We start from the raw sequence: 18,052 nt of genomic DNA on the forward strand, positions 1-18,052 counted from the left end.
TAGGTCTTTCACAGATCCCTGCTAGCTCTGCGCAGGCCTTTTAGATACTCTCTGTGCCACTAGATACATATCTTTGGGTGACTGAATGCTTTCCCTGCTAGCGGATTGCCTTGATTAACTTTTAGGCTCTGTTTGCATTGTCTAGTATCTCCGTTGACTGTAACGGAATCTTAAACACGGTGTGCATGTTTAGACATCTACACGTGAAAGACTGTATTTAGTTATCTTAATATGAATGTGAATTCTGACCTTAGATCTTCATTCAGTTTTGAGACATAGCTACCTACTAACATTTGATATGTGTTATGTTGAGATTTCCTGATGCCAAGACTTCCAAGTACACCTGACAGACATGACACAAAACCTATGGTAGATCTGCTTTCTTCTGGTGCAGCACTTGGGGGGCTAGGTGTATTAAATAAGTTGCCTGTTTGTCAGTAGCTGAATAGATCAAACTTAAACACTTGTGGCTAAACTCTGAAATATCATATGATGCTTGTAATGGAATTTTTCAGCCATACTACCGATTTTTAGATTTAGACTTCTGGGATAGTGCCTTCATGTTCATTACAAAGTGTTAATACGTCAAAAAAACACAAATCAAAGGATTTTGGTTTTATTTGCCCAGGACACCAACTTCTTAACAGCTCTTGAGCTGGCAGTGAGATTTGGGAAAACACTTATTATACAGGAAATGGATGGAGTGGAGCCTGTACTTTACCCTTTGCTGAGAAAAGATCTTGTTGCTCAAGGTAAATGACCAAGATCCTTACAAACACTTGCTCAAAACTTTTGTAGGTTAGATTTATATATAAATCACATAAAACTTGATTTTTCTGAATACATGGCTATTGTGTATATTTTTCCTCTTTAACCTGCTGCTAACACTTCAGTGCATGCAATACATTGGAGATACGTTCCTGTTTAGTAAGTGGGAAAATATTGAAAAGTATTTAATTTTTAAAAAATATGGAATTAGAATAAAGTGTTTTTATCAACTCTTCACAATTTAAATGTTAAATTAATTTCTAGTGGTAATATTAAACGCATAGTTTTACTTAGGAACTTGGACCTTAAACAGACCAGAAATTATACAACTGGTTGTGCAGTTAGAAATCACTTTTAGAACGGTGGTGTTGCTGTTTCTCTTTTATTTGTCTGAAACTACAGAAGGCACACAGGTCTGTCCCTGGTGTGACTTTGGATGGAGGGGGCATAGACATCAGCAAAATGGTGGAATTCAGTGAGTCTCCCTAACTGATGCAATGAAAGGAGAGAAAAAAAAGAAACATTTTACACTATCTCTGCTTTGGAGAGATAATATACTCTATATAACTATTTGTAACTGCTTTGGATTTAGTTGCTTTAAAAAGAGTGATATGTTGAAAGTTTGCCAAGGGTAAATAGTAATTATATGAGTATCTCAGCACATATTATGTTGAATTGTGTTGCGTATTTTGAAATTATATCAAAAGAACCGAGTGGATTAAAAAAAATATAACAATGTATGTTGTAAATACTTTCTAAGTTATTAAAGTATATTTACATTATCCTTAGTAATTATATTTCTGCCTCAAGTTTTAATCCCTCAGCATGTACCACAGCCTGTTCATGTAATTCGCAGTATGAACTTTGGGCACTGAAAACAGCTCAAGACTCCTTTTGCTGTCATTTGATCTAATATTGAGATCTAGTAGTCGGTGAGGTAGCAGTAATTCTTTAAATGTAAATACATGGTGAAAATAAATGCAAATGTTGTAGAGTTCTTCTATACATTTATCTCCTATATCGTAAAGGTCTGTTTAGTGAAAAGAAAATGTTAGCTTAAATCATTCTTCCATTACAGATGCACTTGCTTTTTTATCTTCAGTAAAAGTTGAGAGCACCACCAAAGTGGTGACTTCAGGGGTCTGCCGAAGTCTAGGTAGAACCTCTTAACAACTTTTTTGTTTTCACTAGCTTCTGCTGAACTTTGGAAAGCAGAGATATGGTATTCAGGCATCTTAACTGATTTTACTCAAGGAATCAGATTAAGACATGAATATGTCTGCATAACTGTGGAGAAAGTAGACAAATTAAAATATACCAGTTTGTTCAGGGAAACTGCTCATAACACTCAGGAATTCTCTTTTGCATGTTAATGAGCTATGTTAATGCTAGGTTTGTGCAAGTCCAAACTAGGGAGCTGCTTTTTGAAAAGGGAGAACCACTATTTGAGTCCTTTCAGTCACTTCATAAGCAAGCACGCACACCTCTTTGTCAAAACATTAAGGTTGGGGCCTGTCTGCATTACTTTGCTTGCAATGGCTGTACGTCTTTTCATTACTTGGAATGAAACGTTAAGAAAAATGTGAATATATATACTGCAATAAATTTGTCTTTGTACAGCTTCCATTTTCTGTTTGATGTTTTTACAGCATAAGCCTAAAATTTATTCTGATCCTTGGCACAGAAGCAAAATTGTTATGTGATTTTCATCTCTACCAGTGTTTTAGCAAGAGATTTATACTTCGAGCATTTCTGATCTGCTTCTAGTGCTAAAAATAGAGAAGCATCTAACTATGTCACCTCAGAAATTTCTGTGGAAAGGGTATTTTCACTTTGAAACTCTTCATCATACAATTCTGTTCTTCCTTTTTTTTTTAGCATCAGGAGGCAAAATCTTGCTCTAGTCATGTGATTGACTGAGTCTATTTTCTGACCCTCCTAGAATGGAAACCTGTGTCGGAAGGATAGTGGTGATAGGCCAATACATTCAGTTTCATTCTGTGAAAGGCACATTGAGAAATGTCAGATTAATTGGAATATAAACAGAGATTGAAAACATGACAGCAGAACTTTAATTATTGTTTCTTTCATACTGTTATTAAATTAAATGTATTTATAATAAGACAAATTGATGGGGTATTTCTTAATGGATTTTTTACTTTCAATCTAATGACTAGATATTCCAGCATCTTTCATTTCATAGACTTTCTCTGTAACAATTATCATAGAAAGTAGCAATGATTATACAGCAACATCAACTGTTTGCAAATAAATGTAAGAGATCCAGAGATGAAATCTAATGGTTTTGGATCACATTCAGAAAACGTTGAGCCATCTTAGTAAGCCACTAATTACTAGTGTGTTTCAGTAGAATGGTATACCTATGTGGAAATGTGAATTAGTATGTTTAAATTATGATGGGATTCTTACACAAAAAGGGAAATTCTCCAGTGCATCTTCTGTGGTGTTTGCTCTCCTATTTATTGATTGAAGATTTCAAAGTTTCATTAGTATTTACTTTTACTTCAAGTGTATTCTTTTCCCATTTATGCTTTTTGTACTGGGTAAGGATAATTAAACTACCCTGTTATAATAAATATTCTCACTATGTAACTTTCTTATGCTGGTGCTATGCTATTGCTTTTTTTTGGTCTAACAATGCAGGATAGGTTATCTTCCTTAAATTTGTTAAAATTTATTTTTCCTTCTAAAAAATTGTAAATAAATTTTATAAAATATATTTGAATCTGTTGGTCATAAAGTATTATGCAAATACCATTATTTTCAGATAATTCTACAATGTTCTAATCAGAGTAAATATAATGTCTATTTATTATTTACAGGACCCCGTTATGCTATACAAATAGGTGAAAAAATGATAGATTATAATGAAGAGTTCCGTCTTTTTCTATCAACAAGGAACCCGGATCCCTTCATTCCACCTGATGCTTCTTCTATTGTTACAGAAGTAAACTTTACCACAACAGCAAGTGGGTTAAGAGGACAGGTAGGCATTTAGAATAAAACCAATGTATGTATAACAGACATTCATAGCTACATTCAGCTTCTGGAAGAAGCCCAGTTTGCATTAATGGTCACAGAGATATTTTCTAGCACACAAATATAAATTGTAAAATTGATGCTGAAACTAAATTTAAATTTTAAAATCTTGGTTTTATGCAGTTTGAAACCAAGTAGTGAGTCCAATAGAGAAAATGGAAACTGTCTTACTGAATTCATTTGCATCAGATTAATTCATAAGCTTCTGTTTTATGTTCAAGATGCCTTTATGGTATAGTGGAAACATTTTTGTTATTGTTCTAGTTAGAGAGTAATCCTAGCATCGAGATACTTTGTGTACAGGAAAAAAATAAGGAAACCAAACAGCTGTATATTTTACTTCCCCCAAAATGCTAGCAGCTTTTGAGTTTTTTTCTATGATCAAAATATAGGGTGCAGATGGAAGAGAGGAAAAAAAAAAAAAGAGATAAATTAAGGGAAGAAAAAACCCTCTTTATTTGGTATGAAAGAAGTTTTTCCAAACAAATAAGAGGCTTAGAATGGGATGTAAATAAGTTGTTGATAAGTAAGATATAATGCAAAATGCGCAATAACTATATGGATTTCCTCTCTCCACTGGAGATAGGGAATTGACATCATACATCATACAATGTAGCCAAGTGAATTACTCCTTCTTTAAGTGGAAATACAGAAAAAATAGTTTTGTTTTTTTGTTTCCTCTCTTTGTTGATGGGAGGGGGGTTTGACTTTTTGTAGGTTTGCTGGAAAGAAATTTGCTGCCATTCTTGCCAGTTTGTGCTTTTTATCACCTACTTTTTTTAATATCTGATAACAATATATACACTAATGCAGACTGCCAATCATTTAAATACAGATGTGATTCAGATTGAGGTGCAAAGGTTTAGGTCTCAGCATAAAAAGGGTATGAATCACTGTCCTTAATAAAGTGATCCAGTGCCTTTTGGGATGTCCTTAAATGTCTCCCCTGGCTTGCATCTGTTGTTATACACAAGGGCATGGTTCACAGTGGTTCCTGAGTTATACTTGCCACTGCAGGATATCCTGGATGTCTACATAGATTTAAAGCTCTTGGATGTGTGGTGCAATTGAGTAAACCCTCAGAAATCTACTTGAAAAAAAGTATTATTAATGAATATATATTATGCTATATAAATAATGGATATATATTATGAAATATTAGAGTATTTTTTTATCCTGTTGAATAATCTTCTTTCTTTTTAGCTTTTGGCTTTAACAATTCAGCATGAAAAGCCTGATTTGGAAGAGCAGAAGACAAAACTGTTACAACAAGAAGAAGAGAAGAAGATACAGTTAGCTAAGCTTGAGGAGTCTCTTTTGGAGGTGAAATAAACTTAACTGTTTTATATTTATCAATAAGATAACATTCATATTGTTAGGTATTTGAACAAAGATGGTGAAAGTGTTGGAATGAGCCCTCAGAATTTTTGATTTGAGAATAAAAGCATTTTTTGCCTGGGGGCTGTTGGGAGAGTAAAGTAGATAAATAATGTACATCTGTCATGAAATGGTAGTATTTCAATAGATTAAGCATTATCAAAGTTAAGTGTATGAATTGTTGGCTAGATATAGACTGGTTTAGATTGATTAGAAATTTCATTAATTTTAATCCATTAAAAAAAGAGAAAACTTTGTTTAAAATTATACTATTTCTTTTTCAAATAGAGTTTTAAAGAAAGCCACAGTTCTAAGCTTGTGACTCATGTCAAATGATACTTTCTCAAGTTGAGAAATGATTCTGTGTTGTGAAAGGAAAAAAAAAGAGAGAAAAATTCTCAGTAGAAAATGGAAAGATTTGTTGAGAGACATTTAAAACTTTATACTTCCTCAGTTGTTTCTTATTAAGAATGAACTGTAATAGTCTTCATAATTAAAATTTTCCTTTCTCATATTTAAAATTGATATACTCAATTTTCAGTTCACCTTTTAATGAAAGTAATCATGCTCAGAAACAGTTGTACACCTGTAAGTAAAGGTAGCTTCCAAGGAAGAGGACTGACCTGCTGCCTCAAAACCCTCAGTTCATAGCTGAGACATAGAACTTTGCAGTATCCAGCACAATGGACTTGAGCAGAAATTAATAGTTTTTACAGATTCCTCCAAAAGTAATAAACTGAACTTTATTATCTGGCCATTAATAGCTGAATTTTAGAATTTTGCACATAATTATCTATTGTGATTTGCATTTCCATGTTTACTGTCCCTATTAAATCTTGAATGCTAAGCTCAAACCTTTTATAAAACTGTGATGGTGCAGATTTCTCTGACAGACAGAGGGAAACTTGTTTTCTAAAAAAATTGCAAAAATATTCAAAGTTGATCATTGTTTAGCATCTTAATGTCTACCAAAAGCTCAGACTTCAGAAATGCAACACAAAAATATCCACTATTTAGAACAGACTTTTTGTGTGATCTTGGAACTCCAAAATCTTACACATCTGTCCAATCTGAATTGTCAAGTAAAAAATTTCAAATAATTGATGACGAAGATACCTGCAACAAAGTGGCCAAGTATTAACACCAAGGTTGGTTTAAACTTTGGTCTTGTTAGCACTGAAATCAGAATCTACTTTGACCTGAAGAAACCTAAAGCTCAGTGGAAATTGACAGGTGCTACATGGACTTTGTCAACAAAGTTGTCACTGCCGGAGGTGGTCTAGCTAAATTCAAGTCGATCCTAAAGCAACGTTAGCATTCCATCTGAAGTATGTACTGATTTTCTTCTGAAAGCCTTGGAGTAAAGACATACATGCTGTGGCTATCTCATAGCTCACACTATGATTCCTCATAGCAAAACTGGACTCCTTGAAAAAACAGGTGATCTTGTCCTTGTCCTAAACTCTTTTCAACTAGAGATCTAAGTATATTCTACTATTCCAACTGGTGAACCTTTGCCTCCAAATATCCTGAAACGCTGTCCTACAGGTATTTGTTCGGAACTGACTTAACTGATAAGAAGCCAATTTTGTGGTGTTTGGCTAAAAAATTGTATTGAAGTGTATTTATTGAAGGTTAGTAAACCCCCTTAAATAATCATTCAAGCTTTTCTCACTTCTTATTAGAAGTGACATTGTTTGCATAGTAGAACTCAGGGAAAATGTGGGGTGATCTCAGAGATTTTAAAGGGATCTCTAATTACAAAACTGAAATTGTTGCAATTGTGAATATTCATCTCACTTTTAAATAAGAACTGAATTCTGTAGGGAATATTGGGATGTTTTTGAAGGAAAATGAATTTATGAATTACTGGGTACAGGAATTCATTACAAGTGACCAATTTCATTTTAAATTGGTAGTTAAACAGAAGAAAAAATTAACCTAATTTATACTTATCACAGGGATGTTAGTGCGTAAGACTCTGGTCATAGAAATCATTGTCAAAAGCTTTCTGACAATAAGTTTCATAACCTGGCAGTCTGCATTTTTGGAGTTTGTGCTTGGGTTTGTATGCTTCTTTAAAGGAACATCCCAGTTTTCGGAGTAACCACCTGCTTTCTAGTACTCTTGATGCATTCAGTGTTTCAGAAATACATACAGGTCAGAAAGAAGGACAACTTCCAAAACTTCCAAATGGTTATTTACATGTTTGGGTTTTTTCAATCTAACATAGATTACTTTTTTTTAACAGACGCTTGCAACATCACAAGGCAATATTCTAGAAAATAAGGATCTGATTGAATCTTTGAATCAGACTAAAGCAAGTAGTGCACTGATCCAAGAATCGCTTGCTGAATCTCACAAACTTCAGAGTTTCCTTGATAAGGTAGGATAATATCTTAATCTTTTATTGCTGGTTTTTTCCCTACTAAAAGGGAATTTCTCTATATAGAGAGGTTATATACATCCTAAGGAGTATAAGATTGGTAACACACTAAATAATTTTTTTTGAGTAAAAGATATTTGGGATATGCAAGTACAGAAAGTATTTTCAGTAATAAAATTAATTTGTTTTACACATGCTTTATAGCTACACAGTTCTAATTCTACCAGTTTGAATTAGTGCAATTTTCCCCAAGGACTTATTGGCAAGTAATGGGGTTTGCCTTTATTTTTGCTATCTCTGGTTGCAAACAGTATGGCTTGTATGATGTTCTTACTTAATATATCCCTTGTGTTTGCAAAAATTTAGGTCGTTGGTGATGCTATTCATCTGGCATACTGTTTTTGTAACACGTTACAGAGCTTTATCTCTGTGTTCTTATTTGTTTAATTTAAAATGTTCTACTGAATTTTGGGATGTGTTCTGTGGTGCGAAGAGACCTCAGTGCCCTAGGGTTTAATTCCCAAAATGTTCTTCATAAATTTTAAGAAAAAAATTACTAAAAATGGTTTCTTCCAATTTTGAAAACTAAAAATAGTGTTGAAGTCTTGAGTGCATGCCCCTCAATTTGAAGACTGGGGAAGGATTCAGTTTTCTAAAGCAGTGGGAGCTCATCCAAATGTTTTTTAAAAGGGTTGAATAAATGTTTGTGCAATAATCAGTAGATGGCAGTAATGTACTGGTTTTTTAATATATATTTTTTTTTATCCACAGGAGAGGGATGCTTACCTCCCCTTAGCTAAGAGTGCTAGCAAGATGTACTTTATTATCTCTGACTTGTCCAAAATTAATAATATGTACCGTTTTAGTTTGGCATCTTTCCTGCGGCTTTTCCAAAGGGCTCTGCAAAGCGAACAGGTATTTTCTCTTTTCCTGAAGCTATTAATGCTGCGGAAGAATCAATCTGCTTTCATCCTTAGAATTTTTTAGTTGCTCTCGAGATTTTTAGAAAATAATGTACAATCAGTGATGGTAAAATGTATAACAAGTAGTGATGCTGAACTGTTGTACTTTAGATATTCAGAATACAGACACAGGGAATTTTTAATGATCTTACGTTACATATGAATTGTAAAATTGCCGTGCCATCTGAAAAAAACACAACCCTCTTATTTGTGATTTCAGGCTTGCTCTTTGTCTAAGGTGAATTATGAAAACCAGGGTTGATTATAACTTTACTGAAGGCTTTATTTAAATACATTAATGATTTGATCTGCAAATAACTCTTAATTGTATCAACAAGGGATAGAATAAGAAAAGACCTATATTTCTACATGGTTCAGTTTCCTAAAGGAAGATCAACACGTTGTCTACTTTTATACAGTTTGTAAGCATACATGCAGACTGTCTTGTTGAAAATGTAATTTTTACTTTTCTGTATTCTAATGGTGATATAATTTTGTTACTGAAGCACAGAATTATGGATTTATCCCTTGTCACCTGGCTCTTCAGATCTAAAAGCCCACACTGAGTAACGATGCATTTTCTTTTTATTCAGCATCTCCAAAATTTATCTTATTTCTCTTTTGTTTCCACCTTAAAAAGGCATTCACCAGCCTTTCATCATGTTGCTTTTGGATTCCTCTTTATTCTGGCATCTGTCCTTACAACTTCTCTTCAGCTCCAATCATTACCAGAAATGGTTTTGAGTATGCGAACTTGCCCTCTTTTAAAGTTCTGTACATATTACTTCTTTTCCATAACATGAGCTTCTAACTTCTTGTTCTTACGTTCACACTCTTTCATAATTTCTTTTCTTCCTGCCTATTATGTTACCTATTTCATGCTCAGCTTCTGATTTTGCCTTCTTTGCTTTCTTCCTTCCTATGAGATTTCAAGGATATTAATGTTAAAAGAAACTGTTCTGTCATTCTTAACATATTTACCTGATATATAATGTTTTATAATGTTCACTGTCAAAATATTCAAGGCCAAAATATTCATGTCTTAATGTTTCAGCATGAACTTCTCATTTTATCATCTACCCATTGATAGCTGCAGCCAAGTTTTATGTGTTTTTAGAACTAGTATGTGACACATAGAGTCCAGATTATTTCTGTCATTCTGCTGAAATTCACAAGGTACATAAAAAGATTTTTACTTCCACATGAATTTTTGAAATCCAAATTTTCTTTATAGGATTCAAGTAATACTGAAGAAAGAATCAAGTCGTTTATTTGCTCATTGAAACATACAGTGTATGAATATGTTTGTCGTTGTTTGTTTAAGGTAAGATTGTATTTATTCTGGCTTTTATGTTCACTGGGTTTGAAAGTATTCTTTCAGCAACCAACACTTGATCCACTGGGTTTGAAAGTATTCTTTCAGCAACCAACACTTGATCTACTTCAAGTAAGTGGTATTGTGGCAGTACATATATAATACATGCAAAAATTTATACTTGCAATATTTAACTTGCAAAATGAGGAGGACTGAAAATTAGGATATGACAGAATTAAGATTGATTATGCACATTTCTCCACGGATCATTTTTCTGATGGACAAAGTTATTCTCAGTCTAGTCCTGCTTCTGCTTTAACTCTGGCTCCTCATCTCTGCCTCTTTCTGGCCTCATGGCCAGTCCCAGGCTTTGCAGTCTTCTGAGCACTCTTATTCTGTTCACTCTTATTTCTAGCATTCCTAGGTATGAGTGTTTGACCTAGCTGTCATGATAAGGTTTTATATGGTGGTTTGTATTATTTGGTTTTGTTTTTAAAAGCAAACACACACACACACCCATTGTAATATTCTTTTTTCTCTTTTCACATCCTGCCCCAAATCTCTACCTGCTAGCTTCTTTGTTTCTATCTGTTCCCCTGTTCCTCCATATAATGTTCTTAATGTATTTTTTGTTTGCTTTGTATTTGAATCAGGTGGCTTTTCTCTTCTTGCTTTCTTGGTGGAAACCTAGAACAGATATGCCTTTCACATTCAATTTTAGTTTTTACTTTCACATGAAACTGTCATAACAGGAGGTGTTTGTCTCACAGTACCCAGCTGAAGAATGCATAGTAGGTTGGCATAGATGATTTGAGCAGTAGTACAAATCATGCATGTCTGGAGTTTGATCAGTCGGAATGGAGAGATCTTGGAATATTTTACAACACTTCCTCCCCTCTCCCCCCAGTCTAGCAACACTATATTGAGGATGCAGAGGTAGCAGATATTTCTAAGGATTTTGGTTTATTGAATTCCAAGTGGATTTTCATGAAATATTCTTATAATAATTTAATGTCTGTGTTTGAAGTCATGAGTATGTGAAGCCTTCTAATAAGTCTTCGCATCTTTTGAATATTGGAAGGCAGCTCTTTTTATGTATCAGAAAAGATTAAAAATTTCAAAAGCAAGGCACAGAGGAGAAATTTCTAGTAGGAAAGATTTTCACTGTGAATTATCAGATTGGAGTTTGGAATATACTGAAAGGTGTTACTGTGCAGCTTCAGACTAATGGTCCATCTGGTAAATTTTAAAGATTGCTGTGACATTGAGGCTTTATTAGTGCCTTCATAAGTGGTATAGCTGATACAAGTTTATGCCTTTTTAAACATGTTAGAATTAGGAAGGATGGTTTTGTCTATCTGTGGTTTATATTTATGTTTGTGTGTACATAGACTTCATGTATGCTAGTAAGTGGAGTGGTGCCAATAAATTTCCTAAGCACTGGAAATGGCCCACCTGTACTCTTAATTTGTCAAGATCGTTGCTGTCATAGATTTGGCTTGGGCCAATTAGCATTCTTCCAAACAATTCCCTTTTGAGTTTTGGATACCAAATCATCCAGGGAGCAGTTTGCATTTGGATTTGCTTGCAGACCTTGTCTGAGAGGATGGAAGAATTGAATGTTGTGGAATTGTTCTCAGTGTCATATGATGTTCATGGATGTATTTTATTTATCGATACAAAGAGGACTTTAGTGCTTTGCATGGTTTGACCCTGATTCCTGGTTGGGGCCTGTTGCCCTCGAGTCCTACCCCTGTAACAAAATCAATAGTAAATGCATGCAAAAATAAAATATGATGTCCTTTTATTTTTTTTAATTGTATCCTTGGGGATACTTTGTACCATACGGTTTTGTAATTGAAAGTATTAATAAAACAGAACTGTTTAAAGCAGCAAGCAACAACTTTATATATTGGTATCCATAGAGATACAAATTATGCCAAGAGTTTGTTGTGGCTGTCATCATGCATTTCTGCAGTTACCCAAATCCAGTGTAAAGCAGCTGTGGCTCATATGAATCAAGTTATATTTAACTTCTTGGTAGTTTCCAAGGTTGGTCATTCCAAGGGCGATTACAACTAATAAGGGTATGATCTCTAAGTCACATATGTCCCTTTAGTCAGTCAGTCATAATTCTGGAACCTAATCAACGAGGTAAACTATTAAATAATACATCTGTATTAATCAAAATACACATGCAGATGCAATTGTTATTTTTACTGCACATGAGCAAACTTCCCAAAGATGATGAACGTCTTGAACACCCATACTCCATGTTTTTGTTCTTGTATCTGTTTCTTGGCTGATGTGTCAGGCTTGTAAAAAGGCATCTGTTTGAGAAAGCAGTAATAATAAAAAAAAGTAATTTGGCCCTCATGGAATTTGACCTTAAAAATATAATATATATTCAGATAAGAAAGCCGATTATTAGTCAAACTGTTCATCTTATAACTTATAACGTGTGCATAGTATTTCCTAGAGTATGCTTCCTCATATTTGGTCCTGTCTCCTCTGAGAAGTCCCATGCAATTAATTTTTCAGTAATATTCTTGGTAATTTAATATTCCTCAGATCTGGTATTTCTCTGACGCTAAGGACAATCAGGCTGTCATTTTGAGGTATACATAAGGATGTATGTGGGAAATACACCATGGGAAATTCAAACAACATTGTCAAGAATAGAATTGATATTTACAGAAGTGCAGGTGTGTTGTGTTTATCAGGTAGCTGAGATGCCTGTGCTTTGCAGATTTAATCCAATCCCGTACATCACTGATTTTTCTTAGTCTTCCTTTTCACCTCTGCTTTATGCTATTTAGTTGTTTCACTTTTTTGAAAGCAAAAGAAGAGGTACTACCTTCCTTATGCTTACTTAAAATTTTATATGAGAGAAAATATGTGCTTATCTTCTATTGTACAGTAAAATGAATCTTCCAGATTCCAGCCAGACTTTGAAAATTGGAGGCCTCAGTCTAGGTTTCTGAGTGATCCTGGTTTTCTAGAGTACCACCTTCCAGTTTTTGACATTGACTTCATTAGTAATCTGTGCTTTCCAGCACAGCTTTGGTAAAATGCATCTATAATATGCAAATCCCAGTTTTAACAAGCTAATATTCTTTTAAAAAAATATTGTCTTGAATGTTTGCATGCCTTAGTACATGGCTCCATTAAATCCTTATTCCTGGTTTATTGCTCCAGTGCTTAGAGACTGTTTGAAATTCAGGTGATGCAACAGACCTAGGAAAAAGCAAGGAGGTTACAGTTGTCTTCCCCCCCCCCCCCAAATTCTGTTTCAAAAATTGGCTGTAAGAAGATTTCAAGCATTTCCTATGCACAGTTTAAAAAATAATGGATTCTATTTAGTATGTTTGCTTTATTGCAAGTACCTGTTTTTTCTTTTTCACTTGAATTTAGATGCACTTAGATACAGGGCTGGGGTTAGTGTTTGTGTTGCAGAGGTATGTAGCAATTTTGAACATTATTGGGGTGATTTAGGATATATGTCATGAAGTCATTGCTATGGAATTAGAGGTATTTTATTAATGAAATGTTGTTACTTATAAAAAAAAAGCAGAAAGGTGACTTTTGATGAATGTATAAATACATTTTCACTGATTTTATTTCAGGCAGATCAGCTAATGTTTGCTCTGCATTTTGTACGAGGAATGCACCCTGAACTTTTTCAAGAGAATGTAAGTGCTAAAGGAGAAAATCCCCAAGTGATTTGCTTAAACTTAATATGAAGAGTAAATAAGTAGATAAAAAGGTTTTGCCGGTAAGCGTGGGACTCAGAATTTTAGATTTATATGCTACTATTTTTCTGTGATAGTTACTTTTGGATGTCAACATTATGTTTATTAGATTCAAAGTGAAGATTACCATGAGAAAGGTAGGTAAATAGTTGCCTTTTAAATTTTCTAGGATCTGAAAAAGTTTATAGAGAGTTCTTCCAGTTTCTTGAAGGCACTGTATCAGTGTTTCCTGCCACCATGTTTCTAGACATTTATCCATCCTTTCAGTTAAATACAGATATTCCTTTATAAGTAAAGTGATGGATACAGACCTGTTTCACACTGACCAAGGGTTTCTTGCAGATCATGTCTTTATATTGAAATGCAGAAAAAGAGTGCAAGACCTAGGGAGAAATTAAATAAAAGTCTGGTTCTGCAACCTGCAGTTGAAGACACTTAAAGCAAAGTATCTTTCTGAAAGGTGAAATAATGAATATACCTTTTGTGCATATCAGCCATTGGTTCTTCAGTGTCTTAAGAAATCCCTGGACCATTGATCATTAATGTCCTTATTTGCAGCACTGTCTTCAAGAGTGCACTGTATAAAGAGTGTCCTTGTATATTTTTCTCCGGCTGCATAAGTATTGGATTCTTTGCACCATAATGGCCTGTTTTTGAGAGGAATGATGAACTCAGCCTGAAATGGTTTATATTTTTTATAGCGTAGTGGCATGCAGCTGATACAGGTTCAAACGTAATAAAAATGGCTGTCCATTCCGTTTTCGGGCAAGCACTGCATTATTGGTATATTCACAAAAAATTGAGAGGTGTCGTGTTATTTTTGACAGTGGTCTGAACGAGGCCTAATCTGCAAATGTCTAATTTATGGGGAATTTACCTCTTGTTTAGATGCTAACCTATTCCTAACAAAAATGCAGCAGAGCTTTAGTACTGCTAATCCTTATTTCCATAGGGCAGCACATGTCTTGGTTATAGCATGTTCCTCTCTGGGTGTTAGGTTTTTGCCCAATGTGGAGTTTCATAGTTCATTTACACTTTTCTGGTAAAATGCTAATTTCAGTAGTGATTGAATTGGTAACTAAAATTTAAACACCTGTTGAAATTAATCTGAGCAGGTTATCCTAGGCTGTCCTTGTAGGAAACAGGAAAAAACCAGATCTGTCAAAGTAGTAATTAGTTTGATCATAAATGAATTTTATAAAATAGGTTATATAGTTTACCACTAAAATTGATTACTGCTCTCCATTGCCCTTACAGGTAGACTAGACTAGCTGGCTGAGATGTAGACGCTGAAGTTGTACTTGTCTATATTGTAGTGAAATTAATGTCTGCCTGCAGTAGAACAATATGCACTATTGACTAAATATTGCTTCAACATGGCTGATTAGCAGGAATCAAGACACATTTAATTATCTAAAATACCTACATGGAATGAGGAGACTAAGATATGGCTTTCTGTACTAGAAGCTGGAGACCAGAAGGAGTATCAAGTGATAGTAGATGTCAGTTCACTAGAGGAGAGTCCGTTATAGGGTAAAAGGTAAAAATCAGATAATACATTTGAAGGAAATAATGTAACTTGATTATATGAAAGATGTGGGTTTAAGGTACAAGGTTTGAGAAAGGTTGGTTGAAACTTCTTGATATCATGAATGCAGTGCAGTTTTATTGCAGACATATGGAACTGACCAAGTGAAACCCCACAGTCTTTCAGCAATGAAGCTGCCTAATAAAAATAACTGAAATTAATCATGTTGGTAGAGGCATACCCTGGCTACTCTTCATTATGAGAACCTCCCTAATTCATCTTTATTATTTCTTTTCAGCTTCTGAAAACATATTTCTAGTCTTTGTGTTTATAAAGTGGTGAAGGCAGCAACTTGCAAATAGTTTTCTGACTAAATTAAAGCCTGTCTGCCTAGGCTTCTAAAGTTTTTTTTAAGTACCACTTTATGTGTTGGTTCCTATTGTTTAGCATGCATTTCTGTCAGCTATTGGAGCTCTTAACCAGCTTAATCTAGGTTAAATATAATGCACTTTCCTGCGGTATCTGTGTACTCTAGAATTAAAACAGGCAAACAATATCAATAATTTTCTTACTTCTCTGAAAGGTAGAAGTTATTTTAATTAAATTGTTAAGAAAAGAGTGCTTGTACAAAATATTTATTGGGGAAAATGAAGCTGAAGTGTTTTTTCTTTTAAAGTTATTTCTTTTAAAGCTTTTAATCTGATGAGGCTAGAAGTTACTTATTATGCTGCTAGAGAATTTAGTATTCTCAGTCCCTGTCCCAAGAGTTCAACCTTCTGCACTTGGAAATTTTTTGTGTAGTGATGAGAAATTTATAGTAGAACTTCAACATTACACTATCAAATACCTTGGCTCTTAGTAGAGACATTCTCTTTCTGAATCAATACATATAGATTTTACTGAGGTAATTTTACATGTCTCTACATATGGTACTTCTGCTTTTCTTCACAACAATATTACATGATTTCTAGTTTAAAAACTGAGAAGCCTTCATGTATATTATTCTGTGCATGAGCATTTTCTTTGCAATTGGGAGAGGAGCATCAGTTTGTAATTGAAGGAGACAGTGGTTTCAGGACTTAGCTAGATGGGAGCAAAAAGCTATGCTGTGGTCTATATCAGAGTAGTACTAATTGATTGACTTTTTCATTTGGAATGTTACTGTGCTCTTTAATAATAATAAAAATGTTTATATTAGAACTACAGATACTGATTATGTTAAATTTAAACACTTATGAAGACTTTTTAGTGTATTTTTTACCACATTCAAATACAGGATTATGCCGTTTCTAGTATGTTTTTAAATACTTACCTAATTTGTCTTAAAATGATTAAAAGATGTCTTCCTGGATATAAATACCAAGTCTAAAAGATTTAATCATACATAAATGCAACTTAAATTTCCCTTTCTTAATGCAACCAAAGTATTCCTAATAGCAATCTATTATATCAAGCATTCCTCCTGTTCTAATAATTGCACCTGTTGGATACTGTAACATGAAACACTATCAACACATGGATTCTGTAGTTACCTGTTCTATGTGGGCTGCTGGTGCCCTATCAGGCAGTACGTGTGTCCTTGCCAGCCACGCACATTACTTCTTGCTGGCTTATAGTTGGGCAATCTGGGTGGGAGCTGTGGGTGCTAAGAAAGGATAGGGCTTCTGCTTTTGTTTCGTCTTCTTATAAAGCACTGCAGTCATTTAGATTGGATTCAACAAAAGGAATTGTATACTGGTAGTGTTACCTAGAGTTTTAAAAATGTCTTATAACTCTTTCAGAATCTAGGCTTTAATTTGTTCCTGCTTTGCCCACATGCTACTACATATTAGTCTTCATTCTTAAAGATGTCTTGTGACTTATGCAAGTTGTTCATTTATTCCCCTTAGGAATGGGAGACTTTTACAGGGGTGATGATTGGAGATACCATAAGAAAATCAGTAAGTTACGTTTATGTGTGTATTTTGAAATAAGGAACATTTAGATAAATCCTGGAAAGTGAAAGTTTTATTCTTACTATATTGTTTAATTAATTGTATACATACCTTAAAGGAACAAAAAAACCTTCTCTTGTAGTAATATAAAAACATTAAAATTTTTTGAGCTTTTTGAATGTACCCACTCATTTTCTAATTTGCATAGCTTTTTGCCTTTCTTGCTTTTTTTTCTTCCTGTTTCTGTTACCAGGATTACAATTTGTGTTTTTGGTGGTATGTTTGAGGAGGTTTTAAGCCCTCTTCTGCAACTAAAATCAGCGTTTCTGAGTATCTTTCTCTCCTGGTATCATATATGAGTTGTGCTTTTTGTATGGATTGATGGGATTGTCCACACACTTTGCTAACTTTGACATGCTTTTTTCCCCAGCCTCAGAGCTCTACATCTGGAGATGTATTGTTATATTTTCCTAGGTGACAGAGCTAGCTTAAAAAGCTTCAGTTGTATTTTTGACCAATCATGCTGTAGTTTACCAAGTGTCCCTCCATTCTGTTGAATCTGTATGCTTTGAAAATAAACTTCTGGTAAAAAAAGTTAGAGAAAGCTAAGATTTCTGTAGTCTTACCCATTATAGCTCCTCTTTGAACCAAATATTTTGACAAAGGGTTTGAAAGGTGCTTTTAGGAAACACGAGCCTGATCAGGAATCATGAGCTCAGTCTTTGCCTATTCTTTTGCTAATCTCCTCCTTCATTCAGTGTCATGCTAGCTCATTTCCATCAGGCTTAGCTGCAGTTTTCATCATTCAGAATTACTTTAAACCTTTAGCCTTGTTTAGATATCTATCAAGGTATCTCGTACACCCCTGGTACAAGACAAGGAACAGTGTGAGTACCTTGTTTTTAGAATATCCATGACACCATGTTCACATGCATGCTGCTGGAAGTGGCAAGTCACTTAAAAAAACACA

At 34.3% G+C, this 18,052-nt stretch overlaps 1 protein-coding gene across 2 annotated transcripts in view; it reads left to right on the forward strand.

Moving 5' to 3' along the window:
* Positions 1–18,052, forward strand: part of DYNC2H1 (dynein cytoplasmic 2 heavy chain 1) — a 178,024-nt gene that overhangs the window by 73,916 nt on the left and 86,056 nt on the right. For both annotated transcript variants that reach the window (XM_056327288.1, XM_056327289.1), the window contains exons 65-72: positions 629–752; positions 3,612–3,775; positions 5,032–5,151; positions 7,457–7,591; positions 8,363–8,506; positions 9,788–9,877; positions 13,495–13,560; positions 17,038–17,088. In XM_056327288.1, the coding sequence (XP_056183263.1) occupies positions 629–752; positions 3,612–3,775; positions 5,032–5,151; positions 7,457–7,591; positions 8,363–8,506; positions 9,788–9,877; positions 13,495–13,560; positions 17,038–17,088 (894 nt within the window). The remainder of the gene's footprint in view (positions 1–628; positions 753–3,611; positions 3,776–5,031; positions 5,152–7,456; positions 7,592–8,362; positions 8,507–9,787; positions 9,878–13,494; positions 13,561–17,037; positions 17,089–18,052) is intronic.

This window comes from Falco biarmicus, chromosome 2 (genome assembly GCF_023638135.1).
Source record: "Falco biarmicus isolate bFalBia1 chromosome 2, bFalBia1.pri, whole genome shotgun sequence".
NCBI lineage: Eukaryota > Metazoa > Chordata > Aves > Falconiformes > Falconidae > Falco > Falco biarmicus.